This window comes from Canis lupus, chromosome 34, assembly GCF_003254725.2.
Source record: "Canis lupus dingo isolate Sandy chromosome 34, ASM325472v2, whole genome shotgun sequence".
Lineage (NCBI taxonomy): Eukaryota > Metazoa > Chordata > Mammalia > Carnivora > Canidae > Canis > Canis lupus.
Window position 1 is genome coordinate 32,254,632 of NC_064276.1, and position 14,407 is coordinate 32,269,038.

A 14,407-nucleotide genomic window follows, 5' to 3' on the forward strand; every position below is an offset into this window, starting at 1 on the left:
AGGCATGTGATCCGATCTTTGTTTCTAAAAGATAAGTCTGGCTGTTTTGTGAAGTAGAGATGTTGGGGGAGACGAGTGGACTGGGTAAGGTGGGTGTGGTGGAGGCAATTAAGAGAGGCAATGTCAGGGTATATTTTAAGACAGAACTAACAGAATGCAGAATGGATATGAGCCTGCGAGTAAAGGGAAGAGTCAAAGGTGACTCCCAGAGTCCTTGGCCAGAGCAGTTGGGTGAACAGTGCTGCCATTTACAAAATGAGGAAGACCCAAGACAACCAGTTTGCAAAGAAAAATCCACAATTACATTTTGAGCATGTCAGTATCCTAGTCTAGAGTTAAGGAGTGTTTTTTAAAGTGAAATTATGTCTTTCAGGTTGGATAGGATCACTTCGAGTGTAGATATGTAAAATATCACAAGATTGTGACTTGAGCATATCAACATTTTAGAAGCTGGGAAAAGAAGGAATTTCAGACAATGCTGTGAAGCAGCAGTAAGACCAAAAGGAAATCACAAGAGTATGGTATCCCCAAACATGTGGACAAAGGCTTCACGGACAATGGAGTTGTCAACCACATCAAATAAGGCTGAGAGGCTATGATGAGCTCTGAGAAATATGGAGGTTACTATTAACAAGAGCATTATGATCAAATTGTGAGAACAAGAGCCTAACTTCATGGGTCAAAGAGGACACAGGAAATGAAAGTGGCGTATAGAAATCTCTTTTGAGGAATTTTACTATGGACGGAGCAAAAATTATTGTGAGAGGAATGACTGAAGAGGATATGGGTTCAGAGCAATCGGTTTTTTAATGGGAGAAATAGTAGCATGCGGTCCCTTCTCTGAGAGGATTAAGAATGGGAAGTCTATCTCCTTTATAAACAAATCTTCCACCAAATTTGAGGTGGGTACTCCAAAGATTATTCATTCCAAGAAACTACAGGCTTAGCCTGAATTGAACTTTGTACAGTTGGGATTCCATAAAGAAAATGCAAAATACTTTCCTTCTTCTCAGGTAGCAGGGGTTGTAGAATCAAGTAGAATAATTCCTCTAAATCTAATTTTAAAAACTGAAGCATTTCTATTTCTACATTCTAGACGGGAAATACCACAAAATGAAAAATTGGCTGTTTGGTGTGATTGTAGGCTATCATTCTTGTTTATAGGAAGAGAAAATAAAATTTCATCTATTCAAAGAAGTATCAGTTAATCAGATACTTTAATTTATGAAAAGATAAGGAATATATTCTTAGAAATATGGAAAATTTAATTGAGACTGTTTTTGACCAGCTTTATGTCAAAATTGTCTTTTACATAACAGTGCTGTGAACTGTGTTTCCCTAATACCAACTAAATGTGTTTTTAATGATGTTATAATAAACTTAAAATCTTGAGAGGAGAGTGATGCTGTCAAAATATAATTGTTTCAAACTTGAAAAATAAACTATTTACCCCCAGGGCAAGGTTTATTCACAGATAAATGGCTTGTTTTCACCTTGGCATTTATCTGATAACAGGAGGAGACATATCCTTGGTAAAAGTTCTATTATCATTATCTCTTATTTTAATCACAAGCATCTGGTTGAGGTTTAGTTCCTCTTCCATAAAGAAGAAAATGGGGCCGTTCCAAGAATCAATAAAGGGGTATCAGTGAGACAGGCTTGAGCTCCCATCAGAACCATCTGGCCCTGAATGCCAGACAAGCCAAGGGAAAGCACTTGCCACATTTGTAATATTGCTTTTGAAAGTCTGCTGAGACCTCCAGAGAACACTCTGCCCCACGGGGAACTCGGTGTGAAATTTCACTTCATAGTTGTCAAGTAGATCAGTCCTGGAAATGAAAAAGTGTCTATGATGAGGGCATTAGAGAACGAAATTAGAATGAAGTCCAGGTAACTCATTTCCAGCATTGGCTCTTTGAGAATAGAGCAATATTGACACTCGAGTCACAAGTGACAGGATGGCCTTGAGGAGGCCTAGTAGGAGCACCCGCACTTCAGGCCGGTGCTGTTTGAAACTGAGGGTACCACATCCATGGTTTCCATACAGTTAGAGTGATCCTGAGGTAGCATCAGCCCCTAATCCCCTTGCCTTTTCTGTCCCTGTCTTTACACCTACCCCCAATGTTCACAGCTCTGTCCTACAAACCTGCTTTGACACTCAGTTCCTCCCCCAAGCATTTCTTAGAGAAGTCCAAGGCTTTCCAGGCCCACTTCACTTTTGAAACTGGCCTGCTGAGTTGCAAAGACTCTTTTTTAAAACAATTGTTCTTTCTTCTCTCCACTCCCTCTCACCATGGCCTGGAAACACTTGTTTGCCTCTGACCCAGCCCTGAGCCCTCCTTAGGCAACCATGTCACCTGGCTGGAAAGTATAAAAACTGGACCAATCCAATGTCTCTCTCTGGATTTAGAATTGAAAAACCAATTCAAGGGACTGAAATAGTGATGTGAGAAGAGTAGAGAGGGAGGCCTTGTTCAGAACTATGGTTCAGAACTATGGGCATCACCAGAGAGTATGAGTCAGTGTAAGAAGCCAGTCAGTAGACAACATAGAGCTAATGTGCTCCCCCCTGCAAAAGCAGGAACACATGTTGTGATCGAGACCATCCAGAGAAAGAACTGTCTCATTCTAGGAACCCTAAAATCCTGCGAGGCCAACTCTTCTACAGCCCCTGTTCTTGGGTTTCCGTACAATTTCACTTTTCACTAAAACAAACCCACTTTACTTTCAGTATCCTGATTGGGTTTCTGTACATGAGGAAAAAAATATCTAACTAGAAGTCAGTTAGCAATGTAGAGAGCGGCCTAAAACTAGATAATTTCTGACGAACTTCCCAATGAATTGAGGAGAAATTATCCTCCTTCATTATTCTCTGGAGTCTAGACTTACAATAAAGAGATGTAAATCCAATAAAACATCCTAACAATATATAACATTCTGTGTCAATATAAATCCCAGAAAACTAGCCTGAGAGGGGCCCAGAGATCTAGGAGTCTAGGCCAGAGATCTCTAATTTCTATGGTAAAATCCTTTCTTCAATCTCACAAAGAATCCTTTTATATAAAAAATACCCAAGCAGAGATGCTTTTGTTGAACAACTCAGTCCTCCTTCATACTTCTCCCAAAAATCAAGAAACCCTACAGGTCCCCAGAACGTGGCTTGAAAGCATTTAATCTCTCATTTGATATGTGAACTACAAAGGATTGAAGCACTGCTCTATGCGCACATAACCAGGAGACTTCCTCTCTGAGGCCATCTGCAATCTCTGGCTCTCCTATGCTGAAATCCAATATTCCTATAAGAAGAAACTATTTTATATTTGTTCTCTGTGGATTCTTGTGAGAATTTCCATCATAGGCTTCAAAATATCCTAATATTGGAACATTCATTTGAGACAAATATTTCATATCACAGTATTTTTAACAGAGTACATTGAAAGTCCTTGCCAAAGCAGATTGGATTTGGGCAGTAGCCCAAAGACTGAACTTTAAAGAGATGTGGAATGTGTCTCAAGAAGTTCTAAGGTGAAAACCTGAGGCTGAATGATGATGAGGTCTCTGCTGGTGTAACTAAAGTGTGTCTTTGAGACCAAAAGAGAGGTATGGTTTATATATGAAAACGAGTGATCGAAGTATAGGAATGTCTCTTAAATTTGACTTATTTAAATCTCAAACGGTTGGTTTCTGTCACATAACTTCCCAAACCACATTAACTGCCAAATGCATTTATTCTGAAAGCAAGGTGTGATAGATGAGTAATGAAGGTAATATTAGAGGCTGTGACAGACGTACCAGGGGCCTTCGGTATCCACTTCCCCATCTTCCCCAGTGATACAGCTCCAGGTTTATTCTGAGCAGCACTGTGCCCACTGAAGTGACTACATTTCCAGCTTCCCTTGCATCTAGATGTGGCTAAGTTCCAGCCAAAAATATGTATGCAGAAGTGTTGTGTGAGATTTCCAGGGATACTGGTTAAAGGAAGTTACCTCAGTTAGGGGGTGTCTGCTTTACTCTCCCACTGCCCCCCTTCTTGACACCTCAAACTCAGATTCTGATGGCTGGAGATCCACCACTGTCTTGAATGACAAGGTGACCTTGAGGATAGAAACAACACAGTAAGATGCAGTTGTCTCGCCAGCTGCACACCGCTTACCCCCAGACTTCACATACAGGAGGATCTTCTATGTCGGTCCACTGTTCTTTGGTGTTTTCTGTGAGATAACATTAAACCAAATCCTGATTGCATCATTGGCCTAACTTACAAAGTATTCTAGTATTCTTTTAGGACTGTGGTGTGAGTCGGAGGAAAAAGTGAGGTGGGAATGGATTACTTTTGAGAAGTTAAATGTGCATCTGTTTGTCTCCTGCCTGCATTTAAATGCAGCTTTCATTTTTTTTAAGTGCAGAAAAAAATTCAGTTTATGAATTCTAGCATCGCTTGAATAAACAACGGAATGTCATACTATAAAAATATGACAATCACAAAAAAAAAAAAACGTGAAATGACATTAAAATTTACCCTAACTTATGTTAGGGTAAACTATGCTACCTACCTTTCCCATACCTAACTTATGTTGACCATATGAGGTTTGATTGCAAAACAGGGATGAAGTACATCCCCCCCCCCTTAGAAATCTTCCTATGCATTTGTATCTAGAATAATCCATATTTGTTTTCTGGATAGAAGGTGATACACATAGTGCTTCTTTCTGGCAGAAATAAGAGCAGAAAGATGCTTAGAACTGTTTCCATAACTGTTATTGCATATTACATGTAGTTGAAAAAAAAAAAGAAACACAAGCTAACCCCATCAATCAATTAATTCTTTTCATTTTAAACATAACTGTCACCTCATGGAGAACATTAAAAATATCCTCTCCTTTTCCTTAACTATGGAAGACATTTGCATTAAAAAGGGAGGATTTTATTTCCTTAGAGTTCATCTATGCCTGCTGGTTATTCCCCAGCTAAAGTCATAATCCTGTTTGCAACATCATAATCATTTACCCAGCAAACGATCAGGGTGTCACTAACAAAGAATTATGACTTTAGGTGGGGGATAAACTACAGGCACAGATGAACTCTGAGGAAATAAAGATTGTTTTCATGAAAATGTGGCTAGTAATAAATAACCGGTGATGAAAATTATGATGAAACAAAATATCCCATAAAAACAGACTTGGGGAAATATAAATAGTATGTTTTTAAGATCTCTCCTCTCCGAAAGTATGATGCACAGAGTGTTTATAAAAGTACCAGTGCAATCTTAATATTTAAAAATTCTGAATTAACACATGATAGAAGAAAGCGAAAAATAGGAAACAATGTTTCAAAATAGTCTTGATAAATTTAGATATTTAGCTTTGAACATAACTTTATACATTGTTCAGTCTAACTGTTCAATCACTGACAGCATTCTCCACTTTAGATATTGAGTGACTTTTGTGTATCATTTATTAACTCGATCCTGAATTCACTAATTGATCCATCCATTAATTTGTCTATTCAATGACTGCAGTGTAAACTCATGAAAAGTGATGGTAATAGCATGACAGAGAGCATTTCAATTCCCAACATGTTTCCACATTCACTACTGCTTTGGGTGCCCACAACATTCCTCTGAGCTAAGTAGACTCAGTGGTTTTGTTTTTTTTTTTTTCTTTCATGATGAAAAACACATTCAAATAAGTTATATACCAACTAGCAAATAGTGTAACCTGATAACCCATGTTTCTCTCATTTTATATATCTTATTGTCTCCCCTTGGGAAAAATTACGGACTGAGATGGCTTATCATTGGATTCTGTACATTCATTCACTCATTCATTCCTGATAACCAGCAGTGTGAGCTAGGCAAATGGTAGAGGCAAAGTGTGTAGTGGTGTACAAAATGGACATAATCCATGTTCCATTGAAAATGTATAGTCTGGTTGACATACATTCAAAAATCACACTTGGGCAGCCCAGATGGCTCAGCGGCTTAACGCCACCTTCAGCCCTGGGCGTGATCCTGGAGACCCGGGATCGAGTCCCACATCGAGCTCCCTCATGGAGCCTGCTTCTCCCTCTGCCTGTGTCTCTCATGAATAAATAAAATCTTTAAAAAAAATCACACCAATAAATTAATATGCTATGAGGTACTATGAAGGGAAAAGCAGGATGCCATAAGACAGAATAAAGAAAAAGGAACATAGGAAATTAATTTAGACAGAAATTTGAAAAAGTGTCATTCAGAAGGTACATTTTGAGAACTTAGAGATGAGAAATAGTATGTAGCTAAAACCAAGATGAGATAAGCATTGCTTAAGATCTTTCCAACCACTGAATCATAGGGACAAAGAGAACTGTTTTTCTGTTTTGATTTGTTTTGTTTTGTTTTTCTGAATCAAGGCATTATTTAAAATACCTGAGTGCCCTCTTACAGAGATGGATCCATTTTGTGACATTCCTTGTTCAAGAAAGGTTTTCTGTGTGCTTCACATATCAGGCACAGCATTAAGTGGCCTGTGTTGTGTCGTACTCAGAGTGCACTGGATGTGAACGACTTCAATAAATATCAAACAACATATTCAAACTATCAAATATAATTTAACGTCAATTTGTTTCCATTATGTGTATGTCCAGAGTTGTAAGACTATAGAATTTCATATGACTATTACACCATGAGGCAAGTCTGAGTATTAACTAGTAAATACCAACGTGCATATAAAACCATGTGATCATTTGCCCAGGGCTTGCTAGAGGCACAATGTGATAACGTTAGCACTGGGAACATGGTTGTGATTCTTCTGGGATGTCTGTAACTCTCTCAATTCCACAGTCAGAACTAGGTGCATGCCTTTAACACTGATTTTAAGCCTGAGCTTCAAAATGAGAGAACACATTGAAACTGCTTCAGGCAAAGGCTCTAATCTTATTTAGTTTTTATTTCCTCATTAGACTAATGGCAAAGGAATTAAGGAACTTTTCTAAATGTGTGGTTATGGGAAGCAAATAAAGGCAGAAGGGGGTCTGCTCTGCCACAGAGGACCCTCATGTTTAATTTCAATGTCATACTGGAAGTCAAATGACAAAGTCAATGGTATACGCCTTATCCCAGGTACTGGCCAATAATAACTAATAACTAATTCTCAGATTTATTTTTATTTTAAAATTTTAAATTGTAAAAGGTAACTGCATGTTATAAAATCTCTTTCTGAGCTAATTCATAGAAGACACAAGCTATGCCCGGATACACAGAAGGAATAGTAGTGGTCCTCCGTCCTTAATGAGGATAGAACAACACCTCCTTTCACTTTGTGAAAGACACTGGACTTGTATAAATTGCAATGAGGGGGGAATTTTCTTCTGTATCAGAAAGAAAAAGGAAGAGGTTTTACAGCAAAGGACGGTAGAGAGAGTCAGGAAATTTTAAACCTGAACAGACATGCTAAAAACAAAAATAATCCATTTTCTTCCTATTTTACCTGATGAACAGGCAATCTCCATTTTAACTATAACTGCTAAAATTCAGAAAGCTATCAGCCTCAGGACAAGATGCCAGAAGGGCCTTTAACAGACATGATGAGGATTCAAGGGTGGCTCACTGTTATCTCTCCAGGATGGTGACAGAGGAAGTGTTCAGAGGACAGTGAAAGCTTCAGAGGAGCCACACTCTTAATTTTAAGATATTTATTTCTTTAGAGAAATTTCTTTTTGATAGTATGATTGGATTTCCTATTGCTTATTGTTCATTTATGTTAATCATTTTTAATGAAGGGCATTTTTAGAGCCAATTAAAGGGCATTTTTAGACCTATTAAAAGGCATAAAAAATAGGTATTTTTTATCCTGGCAGTAGGTGACCTGTGTGAATACCAGTACAGTATATATTGATCCCATGGGAAAAAAATATCAAAGATAAATTAAACCAAACAATAATCAGTCTTATACAAGAGGTTATTTACCCAAAATCATAAGGAAGAAAAAAAAGTTTGATCCTTGAGATATGTATGGATGGCTATGCTCTGCTGATGGCATAGCCAATATGCAAGTCTGTTTTTCTGATGTCAATAAACCCCTTAAGGGGAAACTGTCCTAAAATGTCACAAAATGACAGTCATAAAACCATCCCTGTGCATGTCTTCTTCTTTTGTTAAACCCTTGAATCAAAACACCATGTAAAGCACAGAAACCCATCAACCCGAAGATCTCCTACTACTCAAGACCAGGAGAACACCTCTATATGGGTTATTTTCTTTCATTATCACAAGAATCCAGCAACAAGTATTTGTATTGGTCAGGGTTCTCCAGGCAAACAGAACCAATTGTGTCAGCTAGCAAATTCAAAATCTACAGGGCAGGACAGAAGGCTGGAGACCTAGGAAAGAGTTGATGCTGCAGTTTGAGCCCAAAGGCAATATGAAGGCAGCAGTCCCTCCTCTTTGGAGGACTTGCGTCTTTTTTCTCTTAAGATTTTCAAACTGATTTGGGACACCTGGGTGGCTCAGCGGTTGAGAGTCAGCCTTTGGCTCAGGGTGTGATCCCAGGATCCGGGATCGACCACATCAGGCTCCTTGCACGGAGCCCGCTTCTCCCTCTGCCCTAAATCTCTGCCTCTCTCTCTCTGTTTCTCTCTCTCTCTCTCTCTCTCTCTCTGTCTCTCATGAATAAATAAATAAAATCTTAAAAAAAAAAAGAGTTTCAAACTGATTAGATGAGACCCACATACATCATGAAGGGTGATCAGCTTTACTCAAAGTCTATTTATTTAAATGTTAAGCTCATCTAAAAAATACCTTCACAGAGACATTTAGAATATAGTTTCACCAAATATATGGGTACCATAGTCTAGCCAAGTTGACATAAAATTAACCATCACACTGACCCTCAAAGTAAGATGCTTGGGGTGGGGGTGGGTTTCTGCATTCTCAAGTATATGTTTCTATGTCATACTAGAATGACAAGTGTTACTTCTGCTTTATATTGGGTCCTCTTTTTCTCTTCTGGCAACAAAGTTTGAAGTTAGCAGAACTTTTCTAAATGTTAAAAACCCTAACAGAATAATAATAAAAAAAAAAAAAAACGAAAACAAAATAGTAATTACCAAAGTAAAATATGGATTGTAGGCTCAATTAATGGTATTGCCAAGTATGAGTTGGTGATCAAATGTATACTCTTATGAAGACACAATTATTTAAATACAATCCAACAATTAAATATTACTTTAAATGCAATCATGTTCTAACCTATAGTAGGTTCTAGAGACATAATTATAACTGCTATTTTTACAAATTCACCTAATTTTCCTAATATGATCTGCAATATAGTGTTTGACATACAATAAATCATTTGGAAGAAAAAGCCCTTAAACTTATAATTTCATTAACTTTTATTAGTCTGAAAACCTTGAAATATCAGAAACATCAATAATCAAAATCTCCAGCACCTGGACAGGTAATCACTTGGTCACTTTTTCAGCTGTTTGCTTTACTTTAGGTACAAAATGGAAAAAGTAATGAACAAATGATCATTATCATTAGGCACTCTATGACCATGGTAGTGTGATGACATGTTGCTTGTCAAGAAAATCCTCTTCCTCCTCATCTGTGCTGCTTTCAGAAAGTGTTAGCAAAGACTGAGTTTCAGTATCTCTTTCAGAAGAGCTGGAAATACATTAAAAGATCAATACACAATATACAGAACCAGGTTTCAACTCTTCATTTATCTTCTGATCAATACGACATGCATTGAAGTCATTGGAGGCAGGCAGATGTGAGGGGGCTGTCTCAGTCTGGGGCCATAATTTTCAACGTGCCCAATATACCAAGCCTCCTTTTAATGAGAAATTCTCATCATTCTCCCTCTCCCAAGAAATAAAGCCACAGTGGAACCAAGGGGAGATTTTATGGTCTCTGGTTGTGTCTTTCATTGATGATTCAAAAGGCACTTCAGGAACTTGCAGAGCCTCAGGGTCATCATTAAGAACATTCATCATTACATTGGCTGTTTAATAGAATCCCAATGAATAGACTGCCAGATAAATCACCTCTTTTGTGTACAGTAAATTAGGACGATGTGGATAGCCAGTCAAGATATGCCAAAGCCAAAATTAATCGCAGCAATTATTTAGTTATTTTGTTACATTTTATTGGGGAAAGGAACTGCTAGAAACTCTAGCCTATGGGTGTCAGCTATAGGGAGGGAAGTGGGGCAACAGAAAGGAGTTTGTATGACTCAGATTTTTTTGTCCAAGTTATCTAGAATTTCAGCCCATGTATGCCACCAAATAACATAAAATACTTCACCCTGCGATGGATATTTTTTGGGAAGCTTTTAAATGCCCAACAGAGGCTAAATCAGCTGTTCCTAAGCTCTGATCTGTGGACCAGGGCAGATCTGACTGAGATAAAAATTTTCACTAGTCTAAGAAGAGAAAATAAGGGCAAGGTAATGACTTTTTCATGACATTTTTTTAATTTTAAAGAACTGTGCTTTATTCTGTTTGCTCCTTTATATTTTTAGTAGTAAATGTCTTTTCTTTCATGAAATGATGCCAAGGGTATGCCTTAAGTTTAGTTACTTTGTTTTAAGAAAGCTTTTTAGGAAAAAAAAATAGCGATTTTATATTGATCCCTCTTTTTAAAAATGTAAGTGGTGTTAGAAATGCAAAAATCCAAGGACCACAGCTAAATGATTTTGTCCTTTAGAAAGACAGACTAATGGACTCTTGATTCCCTTTCACTGCAATATCAGACTTCAAACCAGTCAAAGGAATTTACAATTCAAGGAACTTTTATTTTACATTTATCTTGATCCTTCTGGAAAAATCCTTCATCCTTTTTTAAAGAGATTCCAGCATGTCAATAATAGATCAACACGATGAACTACTTTCTGAAGCATTTATTAGTATAACCTGTGCTCTCTATAGACTGATCATCCCTAAATGTTTTTCACACGAGGAAAAGAATGAAATTATACAATTTAAAATATGCTATCATTAACAATCTTGATTTTAAGAAAGACTCTTCTCAATATTCTAAAAACCTTATTCACATTAAGATTCTATTAGTGCAGAGTATTGAAATTTATTAAGTTAATTAATGCAAGTAAAGCAACTGTCTTTCAGTATAAGAAGAAAGGCTGAATGATTATAAAATTCCAAATATCTTTTCTTTTTGCTGACACACATTGTGGAGCAGAGAATTATCTCTTCACATTCAAGTAATCACTTCATAAGACTTTTACTAAGTCCTGGTAATAGGTCAACAAAAGACCTAGACATTTTTATAAAGAATGGCCATGTAAAGTGCACACATAAGGACACTCCTTCTTTATATAGTAAAGATAACTATTTGGGGCTCGTCAAAAATTTCACTATGCACTATATTTACATATGGATATGGGCTGCAGGCTTAACCTACCTCCATTCTTCAACTGTGCAGGGGCCTCTTGCACTTGAGGTCTTACGGAAATCTAGTGTAGTCTGACTTATGTTCAACGAATGGTTGTTGAAGGCTGGTAATTCTTCTGAGGTTAGGCTGTAAAGCTTTTCTGAAGGATCTGAAACATTTTATTTCATGCACTGTCAACACATAAATTCAAGACAGAAATGCACAGTATATGGTGCTGAAAGTTTACCCAGCATAAACTATAAGCAGTACAAGGAAGGTCAGCACAGATTTCTAATCATCTCAATTTTCTAGAATTTGTGGGGTGGGCAGAGTACGAAGTAATTTTGATCTGAGCTTCTGAATTAGGCTTGGGTATCAAGTTACTTTCATCATATTGATTTGGTTTTTAGCAAATTCTCCGATTCTTTTCAGCTTTATGGAGATATGATGGACATGTAACACTGCATGAGTTTAAGATGTACAACATATTGATTGGAACACTTATATATTGCCAAATGGTTACCACCATAGTGTTAGTTAACAAACACCTCCATCATGCTATATAATTAGCTTTTTTTTGTTTTTGGTGAGAACATTTAAAATCTACTTTCTTAGCAACCTTCAAGTATATATATTGTTAACTATAATCACCCTGGTGTACATTACATTCCAGAATTTATTCTTCTTCTAGCGGGAAGAGTATACACTTTGATCAATATTTCCCCCATTTCCCCCATCCCCTAGCTCACGGTAAACACTATTCTAGCCTCTGTCTCTATGAGTCTGGCTTTTTTAGATTCCACATATAAATGATATTACACAGAATTTGTCTTTCACTGTCTGACTTATTTCACCTAACCATATCAGTTTTTAAATATATATTATAATTAAGGTGTTGATTGTCCTGAGAATTTACAAAATTGCAAAGAAAATCATGGGACCCTCTTCAAAGCTAGAATATTATGCAACTCTTCCATTTGCCTGAATGTTAAATAATTTATCGTTTACTTTTGTATTCTAAGGAATAAAAGCTTTACCCCTGAACAGTCTAAGGCAAAGGTGAGTTTTGGCAAAACTACCCTTTCTTTTTCTGCTTCCTTGCCTTGTTTGGGTAGATAATAACCATTTTTATGTGAAAGGGGAGAAGCCTTCAATCTTTTACATGAAGCTGGCCTATGATTTAGCTCAGGTAAGGACAAATAGTGCAAGTTAAATGAGCAAATGGGCAAGTAAGCATATTTTATATAAACTACCAAAAAGTCAAGTACAGAAATAAATATGATTACTATATTAGACCATAATGCCTTCTTTTCATCTTTGATAAAGTTGTAAGGGCCATCTAACTTATACCTAAGGTTATGTTAGGATGACTTTTAAACCTTACAAAACAGTTAAAATTACTGGGTGTTATTCTTCCCTTTACTCTTATGAAAATGCCAAGCAAATACCTTCTTAATCAGAAGGACCACACACCAAACTATGTGTATTATACATTTGACTGAGAGAGGAATGATAATAATAATTGTTATTATTATAATAATTATTCCTTGGTAGATAGTTACTTACTTGAAGTTTTTGAGCAAGCAGAGATTCCCCTGCTGGAAGAAACTTCAGATTATTCCTGCTGCAAGACAGACCTCAATACATTTACAACTGGAAATATCCTTAAAATTTTTTAGGCCAGTGACTTTCAAATTATGATACATGATGTATCATAGATTCAGTAGGTTTGGGGATGAGGTTTCTGCTCCCACAACTCCAAAGAAATCAAGACAGCTTTCACCTGGTCTCATATAAATTTGGGGCTCTGTATAAGACTAATTTTGAGAAAAATAAAAAATTATTCAGCTAGAATTTTTGTGGCATCCCCAGTTGTTGGAGATTGGGAAATTGTGGGTCCCCAAGGGATTGGTAACTTGGAATTCACACAACCAGAATAAAAGAACTAGGAGTAGCCCTAAACTCTTTAGCTCACCAATATCATCAATCACTATGTTCCAGTATCTAATTCTTTAGCTGAGGCTTTTATTTTCTTTCGTCTTTTTCCACAAGGTAAAAAAAAAAAAAACAGGTATGCACAACACCCCAATGATAGGGAGTGTTACCCATGAGAAAGCAATCAATTCAGGATTTGGAATTGATAAAACTACAGTACTGAAACCTAACAGTGACTCTTAGATATAAAGATACCACCAGGAGAGGTGTTTAATCTCTGCCAGGCATTTGAGTCTCAACTGAATGCACACAGAGCTAATTCAGATGGTGCATAAAGAATGGGCCTATTTTTGTATAATTGTTCATTCTCAAAATTATATTTCTGAATACCCTATGAAGTTAGTAAAGGCAAAGGGGACATCATTTGATTTTCAAGGCAGAGGAAAATAAAACTGCTAATGAAAACACTATTATGGGTTTGTGTTAAACCTAAAAGATCAATTGTACAAAAACCCAAGTTTCTCTAATAGAAGACCAGGGAAGACAGGATTGACATTTATATTGGAAATTCAGCTCTTATAAATTTACTTTATACTTGTCAAGAAAGTGGACTATTAGGAATGGATTGAAGTTAAACCTTTTCTACCCCTGGAGTAATAGTGTATATGTTCTCTGATCATTGAAGAATTTCTTAAAGGCAATAATAAAGAATGGCAAAGGGGGAAAATTGACTAGATACGAAGTTTTAAGGTATATTTCTTTTTTTTTTAATTTTTATTTATTTATGATAGAGAGAGAGAGAGAGAGAGAGAGGCAGAGACACAGGCAGAGGGAGAAGCAGGCTCCATGCACCAGGAGCCCGACGTGGGATTCGATCCCGGGTCTCCAGGATTGCGCCCTGGGCCAAAGGCAGGCGCCAAACTGCTGCGCCACCCAGGGATCCCCTTAAGGTATATTTCTAAAATCCAAAACATTTAAAAAATATATATATTATATATATACTATATATAATATATATATATGACTTTATTCTACAGGGAAATAAATATTTAGATGAGTAAAAGAAATGAGGGAAAGAAGAAAGGTAGAGCCAAAAAGACT

The 14,407-nt window shown here is 36.9% G+C and overlaps 1 protein-coding gene across 16 annotated transcripts in view; it reads right to left on the reverse strand.

Moving 5' to 3' along the window:
• Positions 1-9,351: 9,351 nt before the first annotated feature.
• The window catches only part of ZBBX (zinc finger B-box domain containing), a 112,609-nt gene continuing 107,553 nt past the window's right edge, over positions 9,352-14,407 (reverse strand). For 6 of the 16 annotated variants that reach the window (XM_049105763.1, XM_049105764.1, XM_025425477.2 and 3 more), the window contains 2 exons: positions 11,402-11,540; positions 9,352-9,643 (listed from right to left, as the gene is read on the reverse strand). In XM_049105763.1, coding sequence (XP_048961720.1) covers positions 9,526-9,643; positions 11,402-11,540 — 257 coding nt within the window. In that variant the 3' untranslated portion in view covers positions 9,352-9,525. Of the gene's footprint in view, positions 9,644-11,401; positions 11,563-12,937; positions 12,970-14,407 lie in introns of those variants that run through there. The other 10 variants (XR_003127329.2, XR_007408224.1, XR_003127327.3 and 7 more) reach the window with 9 other exon arrangements.